The 14,660-nt window shown below is 40.5% G+C and overlaps 1 protein-coding gene across 1 annotated transcript in view; it reads left to right on the plus strand.

The window, feature by feature from the left end:
• Positions 1–14,660, plus strand: part of KYNU (kynureninase) — a 58,993-nt gene that overhangs the window by 24,243 nt on the left and 20,090 nt on the right. The window contains exons 6-10 of the mRNA XM_066323174.1: positions 157–228; positions 1,717–1,791; positions 3,141–3,287; positions 9,521–9,619; positions 10,386–10,459. Coding sequence (XP_066179271.1) covers positions 157–228; positions 1,717–1,791; positions 3,141–3,287; positions 9,521–9,619; positions 10,386–10,459 — 467 coding nt within the window. The remainder of the gene's footprint in view (positions 1–156; positions 229–1,716; positions 1,792–3,140; positions 3,288–9,520; positions 9,620–10,385; positions 10,460–14,660) is intronic.

The raw sequence follows: 14,660 nt of genomic DNA on the forward strand, positions 1-14,660 counted from the left end.
TTTGATAAATGTTATACGGACAAAGAAATATTTGTAATTTCTGGAGGATTCTCTGCATGAAAGTAAAGCAGTCTTTATTAAGTTATATGCTGGGAGCATCTTTCTCATCTCTGCTTAGATAAATTTCAATATTTCTTTCTTTTTTTTCCTTAACAGCTATCTTTCTTTAAGCCTACTGCAAGACGCTATAAAATTCTTCTAGAAGAAAAAGCCTTTCCCTCTGACCATGTAAGAAATTAATATTTCACCATATTTGTATTATTAATCATATTTTTCCAAAGAATATGAGTCGTATGATTTGAATATTTATTAGCTCATCTTGTCCAAGTAACATTACAATAAAAAAATCTGTCAGAAGCCTTTGAGCTCAGCATATTTTACAGATTGTAGCTTTATTCCTTTTGTTCAAATAAGAAGTGTTGCATGAGGAAGAGAATGAATGGGTGCATTGATTTATTAGTCTTTTCAAAGACATTGAGCAAACTACTGGCCTGAATCAACTAAAGTTGTAAATGTTTTATTAATTCTTGTTGCTGTTTTACTTTATGAAACCAAATCAATACAAACTCACAACATTAACACTTATATCCCCCCAGACAGAGCTGGAAATGTTTGTTCTTAGCACTTTAGATTACTAGTTCAAACATAATTTGTCTGCTATGAAATAAGAGACAATAGCCAGTGCATCAGAGTTTCAAGCAAATTAATCTTTGGGTTTGTGGGCCACCACTACTTTATCATCAGCACTGTAAACTCCTGGAAAATGATAACAAATTTGATCTCCAAGGTGCAATAAAAGTGACTTGAGCTACTAACAGGTTTATTTGTGATGAAGATGCTGGCACAGATGTATACACCTCACATTGCTTTTATTCTAAATAATGTTCAGATTAATCCCACATTTGTTCCACGTGCACTTGTACATTTGCAGTCCATCCTCTTAAATTCCTGTGGCACTTCAGTGATAATCTCTGCAACTGCCATCGCTTCAGTTCCTGTTGTGAAATTTTAAACTCTTTTATACCGTTGTTTGATGATCGTTATTTGATCTCCAGGACCATTATTTATCGATAAAATCAGCAGATAGGATTTTTTTTTTTTTTAAATGGCTTGAGCATTTAAAGCTCTTATTTCCCTCCAGCTGTGCAGGAAATAGAAGAGGTGAGAATGTCACGGGGCAGGATGTCTGTGCTGGCCAAACCCCGTTTGTGTCGGCAGTACGGCATGTGGGCACCCAGGGCTCCTGGAGGAGGGATGCTCAGTCCTCTTTGGCTGTTATCCCTGTAGGTTTGGCTTTCTGCCCTCTGGTGAAGTGCATCCATCACACCACAGAACCATGGAGTGGTTTAGGTCGGAAAGGACTTCAAGACCATCATGTTCCCACCTCCCTGCCATGGGCAGGGATGCCACCCACTGGATCAGGTTGCTCAGGGCCCCATCTCCACCCTCATTCTGCTCCATAGATTTCATCCTTAGGGATTCAGGTTTTGACTTTCCTTGCAGTCTCTCTCAAGAAGTAAATTCAGATCTTTTTCAGTCCAAAGAAAATCTGTGCATTTCTCAGTGGAGTTGGATTGTGCTTTCAAGCATCACTTTTAGTGAAAGGCAACACATCCTAACACCTTTCTCAAGTCCTGATGTTTTTTTCCTTATTTCCCCTCGTAGTTGTTTGTCATGTGTTTGTGTTAATGTTTTCTGCATGGAATTTTCTTCCAGTATGCCATGGAGTCCCAGCTCCAACTGCATGGGCTGGATGTGGAGAAGAGCATGGTCCTGCTGCAGCCACGGCAGGTTGGTGAGGAACCTGCCACTTCTGCTTGCTGCCACCAAGGGCAGAAACACGTTTCATGTGGAAGCAGGCATATAATTCTCAAATATTCTAGTGTAGGAGCTGTAATCTGTGTTTATTAAAATCTAGATAAAATTAGAGAATCATAAACAGATGTGTTTCAGTGTATATTTTTGACATTAAGCCCCATTTTATAATTACTGATTCAATTGCTGGTTTTCCTGGAAGAACAAAAAAAAAAAAAAAAAAACAAAAAAACCAAAAAAAACCAAGAAAACAAACTGGCAGCATCCTGAGTCACCTGCAAAATATAGTAACTCACTGAGAATGCCCAATGTCCTTTGAATGTCCTGAGGTAAGAGATTGCCATAACATGAGCACCGCTGTGTCTGCATCAGCACGGGCGGAGGGAAAGGTCTGCTCTGAGTAATATGCAATTCAGATTAATTTGAAAGGCTGCCTCGCTTCACTTCTGCAGCATTAAGAACTTTGTCACCTAACTATAAACCAAGGGTGACCTTTTGCTTCTGAAATCTGAGTCATCTTGTGAGTAAAGAGCCCACTCCTGAACGCTTGATAGATTTGCAGAGATTGTTGAGATAATAACACTGCCTTGCAATTCAACCATCTTGCCCAAGCTTTTTTCAGTAACAAGTCTAATTCAATTCTAGGTTTTCACTGCCTAATTGATCCCTAGGTGGTGGTATGTTTTACAAGTTCCCTTGCTAGGAAGACAGGAGGAGGATGGGGCAGTAATTTTCCTGTAAAGAATCAAAAATGAGGTTGATTTTTTTTTCCTTGTGGTTGAAATTCTTCTATATTTAATGACCACAGGTTTGGGGATTTTTGTACTTTTGATGATGTGAGACACTGTTTTTGAAATATGAATATGGCAGGTTTATAATAGCTTCCTGTGGGATACCAAGTTTATCAGAAAAGTACGGAGTGAAACTGATAGACAACTTTCAAATCTTGTGGGTGTCACAAATTTCAGATGCCACTTAAAAATCATTAGATATTCTGTCTGCACCAGGAATTTTTGACTGTAAATTAAAACTGTCAGAAATATTGACGAGTATGAAGCATGTTAGAGTATGAAGTGAATAGGCTTTTTATAACAGTCCCCTCCAAGATTCACTTGCTAAAATTTTTTTTTTTTTTTTTTGAGGTTACTTGCTCATAGGCTATTTCATAGCACTACCTTTGTATATCATTACCAAGACAAGGGTTTGCTTTGGATTTCCTTATGCAATCAGCCCGGCTCATGGCAAAATATAGATTATGAAATAAGGAATGGCAATGCCATTACTGCCAGAGTTGATGTAAAATGTGTGCTTCAACTTTGTTTTAGGGGGAGGAGACCTTGAGGACTGAAGATATCCTGGCTGTAATTGAGAAGCAAGGGGATTCTATTGCTGTCATTATGCTCAGTGGGGTGCAGTACTACACGGGACAGTTGTTTGACATCCCTAAAATAACAAAGGCTGGACAAAAAAAGGTAGGACTGCTCCAGATGTGTCCTTTTCATACCGATTTTAGATCAGTTTTCTCTGCAAAATATTTTAATGTCAGTTATTCTGAAGTTCTTTTGTGGAGCAAAACATGAAATTTGTAGGTCTCTGGTAAAATGGAAAAGCACTCTGTGCCCAGACCCTTTGGGGACTGTGTGCTGCATGAAGAAATAGCCCTGTGGGAGCAATCTTTCAGGCAGATGAATGTTAAACTATTTGGAAAAGGTAATTCATGGGTATTAGCTTTGACATGGCTTTTCTTGAAGGGTGGAATACCAGGAGCCTCAGTGGAGAAGGAGGAGGAGGCAATCACAGCTCTAATCTGTCTTTGAAAGTTAGTTTGTGTAGGATTTCTGAGCTTTTTCAGCAGACTTTCATGATTTTCCTCCTTCCCTGTAGCCCTGCTGTCACAGACTTTTCCCCCCTTGAGCAAGGGGGTGAGCTCCCCACAGAGCCAGCACTGCCCAGACTCCACTGATTTCCAGAGACAGGAACAATGTGGAGCACATCAGCGTCACCAGATGAGTGCATTTTAGTGATGACTCAGCCTTCAGAGCTTGCAGGCAGTGTGTTCTGTGGACACAGCTGTAAAACTCCTTAACCATCTCTCAATTGCCTTAGGAATCCAGGAGAAAATAGTTTTTAATTAAATTGTCTTATCAAAGGGAGGTCACCACACTTTACACAGTGGCAGCCTTTTACTGGATGCACCTTATCTCACACAAGATTAAACCACTGAAGGGTAAACTTATTTAGTATCACTGAATTTTTTGGCAAACCAGCTAACTCTTTATATTTAATGGTTTAACTCCCTGGAGAGGTTCCTACCTCACAGCACTCTATACATCTCCTGTAGCTGTGGGTTTGGCAGTGGATTTTTTTCTGGACGTCAGAGTGTAAGTTATGCTGACGGCAAGAGATGGTAAAATCCCCCCTGGGAGAGCAGAGCAGGTGTGAGAGCTGGTGCAGGGCCCGTGGGATATGAAAAGGGAATGTTCTCACAGAGCAGCACCTGGTGTTAAAACCCAGCGTTAAAAACAGTACAAAACAAACCCAACTTCTGACATGGATGTAGAAAAACTGGGTGAAAAGAAATGTGGGGAGTCAGCTGCAGGGGAAGTGGGTTTGTGTAGGAGCTCCAAAAGCAACACCATCACTGTGCTTTCCTGGAGTATCTGCCAGTACTTTGCTGACCACAAAAGAAAAATAAAAATCACAACTCCATTGCACTGGAATGTTAGAAAGAGAAGACAGGTTATTAACAGGATGATGCCACCCACTGTTCTTCTCTCTCTCTCTCCTGGTGGCAGCAGAGCTTTCCTTCAGCTGCCAACACCTACATGTCTTCAGTGCTGCTTCCCAGAAAGCCGCTCCGTGATGTGTCTGAAAGGTGTCTGAGAAACAGAGAGAGAAATCTTTCTTCCTTCCCATAAAGATGAGCAACCTGGGAAAAACCTATCGCTTTACCACCTCTCCAAAGATGCTCTCTGGACTGTGGGCTGCAGACTTGGATATGTGGAAGAGATGCAGTTTCACTGATAGCTCTAAAGTGCCCCAAAGTGGTGTTCTGGGAAAGATTAGTCACTTGCAGCTTATTACATGGAGGGAAAATGGATCTGATGTTTATAAAATCTGAAAAGGTAACCAGGACTTGGTGGAGAAAGATTAAAATTCCTGCAAGGCAGGGCAAAGAATAATAATATTAACTCAGGGGTATGGGCTTCCACAGGGTTGCACACAAAGACACCACACACTTCACCCAGAGACCGAATCATGTTCCTGAAGAGGAGAGCAATTTGTGACAGCAATTCAGCATTCCAGCAGGAACAGGTAGATGTCAAAGGCCTGTTTCCATCTGAATGCCTGTTAGAAGTGACACAATCTAGACGTTAATCTCTTCTTCCACAGATGTTTCAAGAGAGAGAAAAAAACCCACCCAACTGAATTTCTAGTATCTTTGTGGTTCGAGTGTGCAGGGTTGAGATCCAGGTAGATTCATGAACTAAAATATCGTTAGTATACTGAAAAAGCAAAATTAATTCAACCTGAAGGACTGTTTGAGTACCCTTAAGGCTTGAAAAGCATGAGCCAGCCGTGTTTTTATTTCCCTCCTGTCAGATACACTCAGCTCAGTGTCCTTACAGATTCTGCCCCCGGGTTAAGTGATGTTTATATGTTTATACAAACCCTCTATGTAACAAACTGTTACACCACACTTCAACATCTGCCTTGATGTCGATATTTACTTGAAAAATTTACTTGAGCAGCCACAAAACCGTTGATTCATGAGGAGTTTCTGTTGGTAAAAGAAGCATTTCAGCTCTCTGCTGCTTATCTTGGACTCAGGGCTTCTGGTTATCAAAATGCCTGAAATATGGGGTTTTCAGAAGAGTTGGCTCCTCTCCTCTTCTCCCAGGCCAGAGCTAGGGTTAGGAGTTGCTGGTGGACCAGAGGAAAACAAAAAACAACTGCTGAAGCAGAATCATTAGCGTCTATGGCTTTAATTGGACTTAAAGACCATATCTCCTTCCAGAGCTTCTGGATCTGATGAATCCAGCATTGTCTTCTAGGCAACATATTGCCACAGATAAGCTGAAGGTCCTTTCAAAAGCAGATGAGACTGAAAAGTGACATTTGTAGCAAAAATGCAAGGTTCTCCTTCCCAGGGATGAAGGTTGGTGAACGACCCTGCACTCCTGAAGAGAAGATAGGCTGGGGAGTGCTGACAAGGGAATGAGTCAGAAGGAGAAAATACAAGGTGAAAATGTCATTTGAGAAGAAGAGAGGAAAAAAAAATAATTGCTTGTCAGCCAGTATGTCATAGAGAAAAGTCCTACACAGATGGTCTTAATAATTCTTTTAATGTACAATTGAAATAAAGTCCCACAGTGTTGTGCCCTATCAGGGTTTGGCTAGAGATTTAAGCTGTGAGCTCTGGAGGCCTGGAAAATGTCCTAGGATTCTTGAGGTCAATCATTTATGAATTAAGTTACTGATTTCCTTTTACATTTTTTAAGCCAATTTCCTAAGTTCTCTGCGTACATTAAGATTCCTCCCAGAGTGAAAGCTCTGCACATAGACAGCTTCATTAAGTCATTAAATATTAAATGAACTAAATTAAGCTTGAAAAATTACCTCAGGCTATTTTTCCATCTAAGGTCTCTCAGATAAATCGAAATTACTACGTATTGTGCAAGAGACTCATCAGCAGGCTGGGGAGGATGTAACAGTGTTCCTTGGTTCATACTTTCAAGCTTGCTCTAGAGGATGGAGGAGGCTGAGTTGTTTTATTCTTCTACAAGTGAAGAAATGGCTGATTTTTAGGAGTCTACCTTTCAAACACAATTTTCATTTCATAAGTTATATTTTACTTTTCACCAACTCTCTATCGTTATGTAAAATATTTTAATCTCTTGAGTCCCAGTAGGAAGAGCTTTAAGATCCTTCATCTTCATTTCTTTTCCTGTCTCTCTTTCTAAATGTCCCAGCTTTGCTGGCGTGAAGCTGTCATTTCTCTCCCTCTCTCCAAATGTCATTGTCCATGCTGAGTTGTTACCTGCTGGTTATCAGCAGCTACCCAGACACTTTGCAGAAATGACTTTTAGATGTTAGAATAAAAGGAAAGAGGCAGGAGGAGAGCACATGTCCTGTCCTTTGCCCAGAGCAGATGGAGAGCTCTGTTTTCCCCCCCAGTCAGGGGAAGCGCCGTTCCCACGCAGTCCTGGTTCTGCGTGGCTTGTGCAGGGAGAGCTGCTTCAGTTTGTTTTACTTTTCCCGTGCAATCTGTGTGGCTAAACATTTGCTGTTTGTGTGACTCAAGTGCCAGACACCTCCCTGGGAAAGCAAACCAGCACAACCCATCTTGCAGATGACGACTCGAACAAACCGGTGCGAGTGGGCGTTTCTGAGACGATGCGGGAGCGCTGCCAGTGCCGAACCCGAATTTCCAGCCTGTGCCTCAATACTATTAAACAGCGCCCAGCAGGATCTGCCAACCAGTTTCAAAGTGGTGGGGAGCAGCTAAAGGAGTTCAGGAGGTTGACCCATGGGTTGTTATGGCAATGATCTTCCTTCTTGTGGGCTCTGAACCTGCTGTGGGTTCCACCTATTGGAGCCACTGCCCAAGAAAGTTTGTCCATGTCAAGGTCACGGGTGTGGATGTGGTTATGGAGCCTCATTACTGGGAGGGCATCCACCTGCCCCAAGGTGTTTCCTCCTTCCTCCCATCTACTGTATTTTCATAATTTGATATGGTGTGGTTGAACCTAATTTTTTGTAGCGTAGGCACTGTACTAATAGGGAAAGGATGACTGGTTTTGGCACATGATTTATAGAAAATGAAATTTCTTGCATGCTTTTTCTTTATGAGCAACTTTGGTTTTTTTTGGTTGTTTTTTTTTTTTTTTTTTTTTTTAATTAGTTTCAATTTTGTTAATTTGCAGCCAGACACACACATTCTGCAAGATTCTTATTGTGTTATTCCTGGTTTCCACTGAAGCCAGGTAATATGTCATAGAATTGCTTCCAAAAGTTTGTGTGGGATGTATGTACCTGTTAAGGTTTAAATCCAGTCAACTGAAGTTCTCAGGTTAATACTTTAAAACCCTATGAGAACCCCCTCATTCACTGGCAACTGGCTTTAGTTTGCTGTAGCTTATTTCTCTGATCCAAAGCCATTTTATCCCTGAATGAAAGCATTCCCATAGGAATTCAGCCTGCCCCATCCTCTCTGCATTAACTTCACCATTTCAGTTGATTTGTCTTCACTCAGTTCTGTGTGTCCCTGTGAAATCAAGCCACCACAGCTGTTTATTGGGACACTAGTTCCAACATTTAGATCATGCAAATGCCGTGGCAGTGAGCTTTCTTCCCATCGTTTTGGGCAAACTTTTCAAGCTGATAACTTCACAAACATCTCCATTAGAATTAGCATATCCCATCTTCTTAAAATGCTGCTCCATACAAATTAATATATACAGAAGATTAAATATACCAAAGTACTGCTTAAATAATTTAGCTAAGGCTCCCTCCATGCAAGAAGCAGCAGGAGATTCTTAAAAAAACCCTTTTGTTTTATTATTGGACGTTGATTTTTCTGAAGCCTGTGCTCTCACTCTTATTCCTACCCTGCTGCTTGCAAGCAAGCTGTTTGTGTTTTAAAAGCAAAATGTAAAATAGCATTTAATTTGCAGTCCAGGCACAAAATGCAGTCTTATTTCTCTGCTCTTAAATAAATAGCAAAGCTTAGAATAACTTTTTAGTTTAAAAATGCTGCCATCCAGTGGTTATTTCATATGTAAAACTCTTACTTTTAGATCTAGAAATCCCTCAGTCCTTAGATGTTGGGTGTCCTCCCCATCTTTTTCCCAGTGTCCTGGGTATGGAAAATGCAAGACTTCACAGAGAAATGACAGAATCCTTCTTTTTAAGGAAGAGTATAAAAGTTCATAAAGATCAAGGCATTGCATAAACTGTCTCATCCATTTGGATTCCCAAAGAGCAAGGTCCTCCTCGTTTAAATACCAGGGACACCTTGAGTATGAACATAAATTGGAATGCAATTGTTCATGGGTAACTGGCATCATTATGGCCGTTACTGCTTTGTCTCTGCCTGAGCTTTGTTGTGCCACACAAGTGTTTGTATTCATACGTTTGTTCTCAATACTCATTTCAAGTGATTCCACTTCACTGCACAATCAAAACCTCAGCAGTCTAAACCCTGTCTGAGCATCCTTGAGGACAAATCACAGAACAACTGGTGATTTCTGTGTTTATCCGTGGCATAGGAAACTTGTTTCTAGTAATGACTTAGAGCAGATGGGACTAGGTAAATTAATCATAGAAGGGTTTGGGTTGGAAGAGACCTTAAGGATTGGCTTGTTCCAACCCCCTTCCACTATCCCAGGTTGTTTCAAGCCCCATCCAACCTGACCTTTAACACTTCCCGGGATGGGGCAGCCACACTTTCTCTGAGTCACTTGTTCCAGTGTCTCACCACCCTCAGAGAAAAAAATGTTTCTACCTAACATCTCACCCAAATCTCTCCTCTTTGAGTTTAAATCCATTCCCACTTATCCTATCACTCCCTGCTTCTGTAAAAAGTCTCTAGGTAGCCTGCACATACTGAGAGCAAGTTAAGCTCTGAAGGAGTTCTTTTCAAAATAATTTCATAGCGATGATTACCTTAATAAGTAACCTAATAATCATCTCTTTCCTGCAGGGATGCTTTGTCGGATTTAACCTGGCTCATGCTGTTGGGAATGTAGAGCTTCATTTGCATGACTGGGGAGTAGATTTTGCCTGCTGGTGCTCCTACAAGGTAAAACTGGTTCATCATTGGAGACCTTTTTCCCATAATGTCACCTACCTAATGCATCAGCAAACAGGCCAGGTGAATAAGAGCTACACCTGAACTGTTGATCGAGAAAGACTTGGCTGAATTTTCGAATTTGCCACAACAAAAAGATGGACATTGACTTTAATGGTGCCTTTGTTATGAGTGGTTCCAAAAAAGTGATAGTGACAATGACCTCCAAGGTCTTCTGGATGTGAGATGGATCCTGGTGGTGGTTAAACATCTCCCCAGTGGACATGGGGTCAGGGGCTCTCCTCTTATTTCTCACACCAAGAAGGTCTCACAACTATATTATTTTATGGAGTGGTGCCTACATAAGAGAATATTCTTATCTAAACCTTAATAATTTCAGATCACAGAGGAAGGTACCTTTAGTTCCTTTGACTCCTAGTGAGAGTAAGACTCGATAGACAGAGTCAGATGAATCGTTTGATGATTTTGCTACATATATTATATATATATAGCAAATATATATGGGACTGTTTCAGATGTACTTCAATTTTCTGGCCTATTAGACTTCAAATACCATATGTAAGCCAAGAGAGATACTTTTAAAACTAATCTGAAAAAATATATCTGCTTTTACCTCCATCAGCACTTTGTGACAAGTGCGAAGATCTCCATCTAGAAACCACTAGAAATGTTAAAATTGCTTTGTTTTATAGATCAGGGTGAGGGAAGGAAAGTGATGCTTTACAGATAATTGTACATGATGATTTATTCTTTGCAGTATTTAAATTCTGGAGCAGGAGGCCTTGCTGGTGCCTACATTCATGAGAAGCATTCCAAGAGTATTAAACCGGCGTAAGTATTTTTTCTAATAAATTTCCAAATAAAAGGTGCTGTGAAGTTTAAATGGGAAAGAATCTTCCCTTAGAACTGAGATTTGAAAGTGAAATTGTGTTGATTCCTAGCCAAAGAATATGGGCATGTGCATCTATGGATAGATTTATAAAAACAGAAGAAAATTCCTGTTTCAAGAAAAACTCATTGGGCTAACATTTGTCACTGATTTATTGCTTCAAGGAAAAGGGTAGTAAACATTTAGACAGTTTGGTTATCTGACTTTGTTACTTCAGATGGGTTATTTTACACTAACTTTAGTAAATTTTGAAATTGCTAATGCACGTGCTCACATCTAAAATGCATTTCCTCCTTTAGGTCTGCTAACAGCTCTTAGCTAAATAGAACCATAAAAGAGAGTGTTGATAATATTAAAAACAAGCACCCTAGTTCATGCCTATGAGGCTGCATAATATAAAGAGAATATTTAACATCTTCCCTTTAAAAATGGATTTTAAATAATCATTGAAGTCTTTGGTTGGTGAACAAAATCAAAGACAGTTTCAACTCTGTGCCTAATAGCTCTTTAGTAGTGGCATGTTTTCATTAAAATTATATCCACTGGTAAAGCTAGGAAGTATTACATGGAGATCTGTTCTGAAAGACTGTATAATCCATGGAAAGCTGAGCTATCAGCTGAAGTTAGCTGCATTAACAAAAATACCTGTTATTTAAGCCATTTTATGGCTATGTGTATTAAGAGCAGTGGGATAAATACTTTTAATGTACTGACAAATGTAAACATTTCTGGCTGCAATGCTTGGAGAAATTGCTGGCACTTCCTTTTATTTTAGCTTGGAGAATGCAAACTAAATCAGGTTTCAGAGACAAGTAATATTATAATAAGCAGCTTTGCTGCACTATGTGCTGGTTTCAGCCTGTCTAGACTCCCAGGAGATAACAAAATAATGCTGATAACTTCTTCTCAATCACCCATAACAGAAAACTCATTAGGATGACATATGGCCTGTTGTGAACTGATTCCAACCTCATAAGTGAACACGGGCAAAACATGCTGGATATCTGGATATTTCTTCTGGAAAGGTTTTTTTTTTTTTTCCTGCTCCCCTGTTGCCAGGTGCAGGCATTGCTCCCATGGCCACACCTGGTTGTGTGGCTCCCATGGATCCTGGCTGTGGGGAACTGGGAAGATGCTGAACAGTGGAAAAAAATGTGAAAAATTACAGAATGGCTATAGGTGGAATGCATCAAATATATCAAGGGCTTTCAGTCCTTTTCCCTCCTTGATGATGTTTTAAACTTTTCTGAGGGTACTAGTTTAGTGTTGTAGGTAAGAGTTTAAATTAATTTTTTCTGAACCAGCTCTTCAGACATAGTCATTAATTTGTGTACTGAATCTGGATACTGAACATCTTAAATGAAATTACCTATATGGAATAAGCTTTTCCAGCCTGGGGACCAATTAAGGATATAATTCCAAACTTCCTGCATCGATCCTCTGCATTATTTAATCATAGCTATTTCATATTTTTCCGAGATTTGATAATCACTCATCAAATTGTTTGTAGTTCCTCTGCCCTGGTTGCAGTACTTTTCTTTCTTTCCCGCATCAACCAGCCATTTCAGATCTCCAAACAAGGCACTGAGACAAAGGAGAATTTGTCTATGTCAAAGTATTCAATTGTGTAGCTGATTTAAATGCAGAGCAATTTGCTGTACGTTGTACAATCAAATAGAGTGGGATTTAACTGCCCGGGAAGTTTGCCGGCTTTGCGCTGTGGCTGCAGAGTCTCTGGCTGTCATCTGAATCAAGGATGACACCCAGTGGCCGCACGACTCCAGTCAAGAACAGAGGCACCAACCTCTTGTTTCTTTGCACCCCAGCCCACACATAAGCAGGGAATTAAATCCCAGTCCAGCTGACACCCCTGTGTCACTGGAGCTGTCTGAAATGCTGTTCTAACTCAGGGTTTCAAGTGATTCACTTTTATACTCACCTATATAAATTTTTCTAATTTGTCTCATCCTTCATATTTCCAGCAAGTTATCGACTAGGTGGCTATTTTTATGTGGAAATAATCTGTTGTGTCTTAATAGGAAAATGTATGTTCTGCCTGTAATTCAGAGAGGCAGAACATTTGTCTTTTGCTGTCTGAGGCTGGGGCAAAAAGGATTTATTGAAAATAAAGTGGCTCAGTCCAAAATTTCATTTTTAACCACCCCCAAACCCAGCCACTGCACATTCACCAAAGGAATTTAGGCATTGGTTAAACTTCTCTTAATTTTGCTAGTGTGCTTTGTCTTATGCCCAGTTTAAGAAACTGGGTTCCTCTCCAGCTGCTCCCTCCAACAACAAAACATTTATTTGATGCTTTATTTTAAAATACAACTACAGAAAGAGTTGCTTAAAGAATTTAAATTATTTAATAGCCTAACCATCAGTATATGAGGCCATGTCAGAGCTGTTTTCTGCTTTGGTGCTGCCTCACTGCAAACCTCCACAACCCAAACCGGCTGTAAATCAGTAATACCTTGGCATGTCCCAGCAGAAAAAAGAAAAAACCAATCCCACTCTTCTTCATGGAAGTGCGAGTTTCCCACAAGAGTTATAAAGTTGATGCTTGAGCATCAAGCCCTGTGAGGAACAGCTGAGGGAGCTGGGGTTGTTTATTCTGGAGAAAAGGAGACTCAGAGGTGACTTTATCACTCTCTACAGCTTCCTGAAATGTGGAGTTGGTCAGCTGGAGTTGGTCTCCTTCTCCAGGCAGCAACTGACAGAACAAGGGGACACAGTCTCAAACTGCACCAAGGGAAATATAGGCTGGATATCAGGAAATAAATTTTTACAGAAAAGATACTTAGTATTGGAATAGTTTACCTGGGGAGGTGGTGGATTCACCATCTCTGTATGTGTTCAAGAAAAGACTGGATGTGGCACTTGGTGCCAATGTTGAGTTTAGGGTTGGGGTGGACTTGATCATCTCAGAGGTATCTTCCACCCTAATGATCCTGATTCTGGTTCTGGAAGTTGGTAATTCACTGTCTTTGGAAAGGATTTATGCCTGAGGATGATCTTTAGATCAGGTGGAAGCTGAGGGTAATACAGTCTTCTATGTCCTGCCATGGTTTTGTGTCATTGCAAACACCATCCTGCAGTCCTGCAAACACCTTGGCTTAGCTGGGGACGGTTCTCTAATTCACTGCAGGGGCCATGGGTCTAAAAGTGACATGTTGTAACCAGCCCAATTAACATCTCTGCCCAAGCATGTGGGTAATCCTTCGCTAGTCCCCTTCTTTCTCCTCAGAGCAGTAAAGCTGAATCAATCTGACATATATGGGGCTGATCCACCCCCATTCTCCCATGATCTCACCTCCTCTGAAGTTTCTCCTAATACTCAAATGGCTTTTTTAATACCTACTCTATATATCACAATGCAATATATCCATGGCTAATTGTGTGAGAGTGATTTCTTTATGGGAAGGTTTCAAATAAAAAAAAAAATAGGACCTGGAGAGAGCAGAGCTATGAAATGCTGCAGAAACCAAGGGGTCAATGCAGGCTGAGCCTGTGCCACCAGGTTTCCATGTAAGTGCTACAGAGGGGAGGTTTCCAACTCACAGAGAGCACTGAAGTGACTTATTAATACTGAAATTTTGCTTGTCTAGTTATTTGGGTTCCAGAAAAATTCCCATTTTAATTTTCGATTTTTTTTCTACCTCCCTAATTCTCCATTTATAAAAAAGGGATAACTTGAATTACCAAGCAATTTAGCTGTAATGAAATGTGAATGTTTGTGAGCACCTGGGGGAGAAGATGCTTGAGTCAGGAGCTCCCAGCAGGGTTTTTGCAGCTGTAGGTGGGCAGTAGGCTCAGCTCTGCTGTCAGGTGGTGAAAGGGACAGGAGGAGACAAATCTGCAGAGGCCTGAGACAGCAAACTAAGTAAAAGTAAGGCGCAATTTAAACAGATGAAAGGGAAATAAATGTATGTAAAGCAGTCAGGAAAATAAAAGATAAAACCTTAGCAGAGGATTAAATGAAAACTGTAGACTGTTTAAAATGAAGGAATTTATCAAGACTTTAGCCCACACCAGCAGCAGGTAGTGAATAAAAGTGAAAAGTTTCTGTGATGTGAAGAAATGCTGCATGTGCAGGAAGCAGCTGATATCCAAAGAATGTGTTGGCTTTTACCATAGGATAAA

The sequence above is a fragment of the Sylvia atricapilla genome, chromosome 7 (genome assembly GCF_009819655.1).
Source record: "Sylvia atricapilla isolate bSylAtr1 chromosome 7, bSylAtr1.pri, whole genome shotgun sequence".
NCBI lineage: Eukaryota > Metazoa > Chordata > Aves > Passeriformes > Sylviidae > Sylvia > Sylvia atricapilla.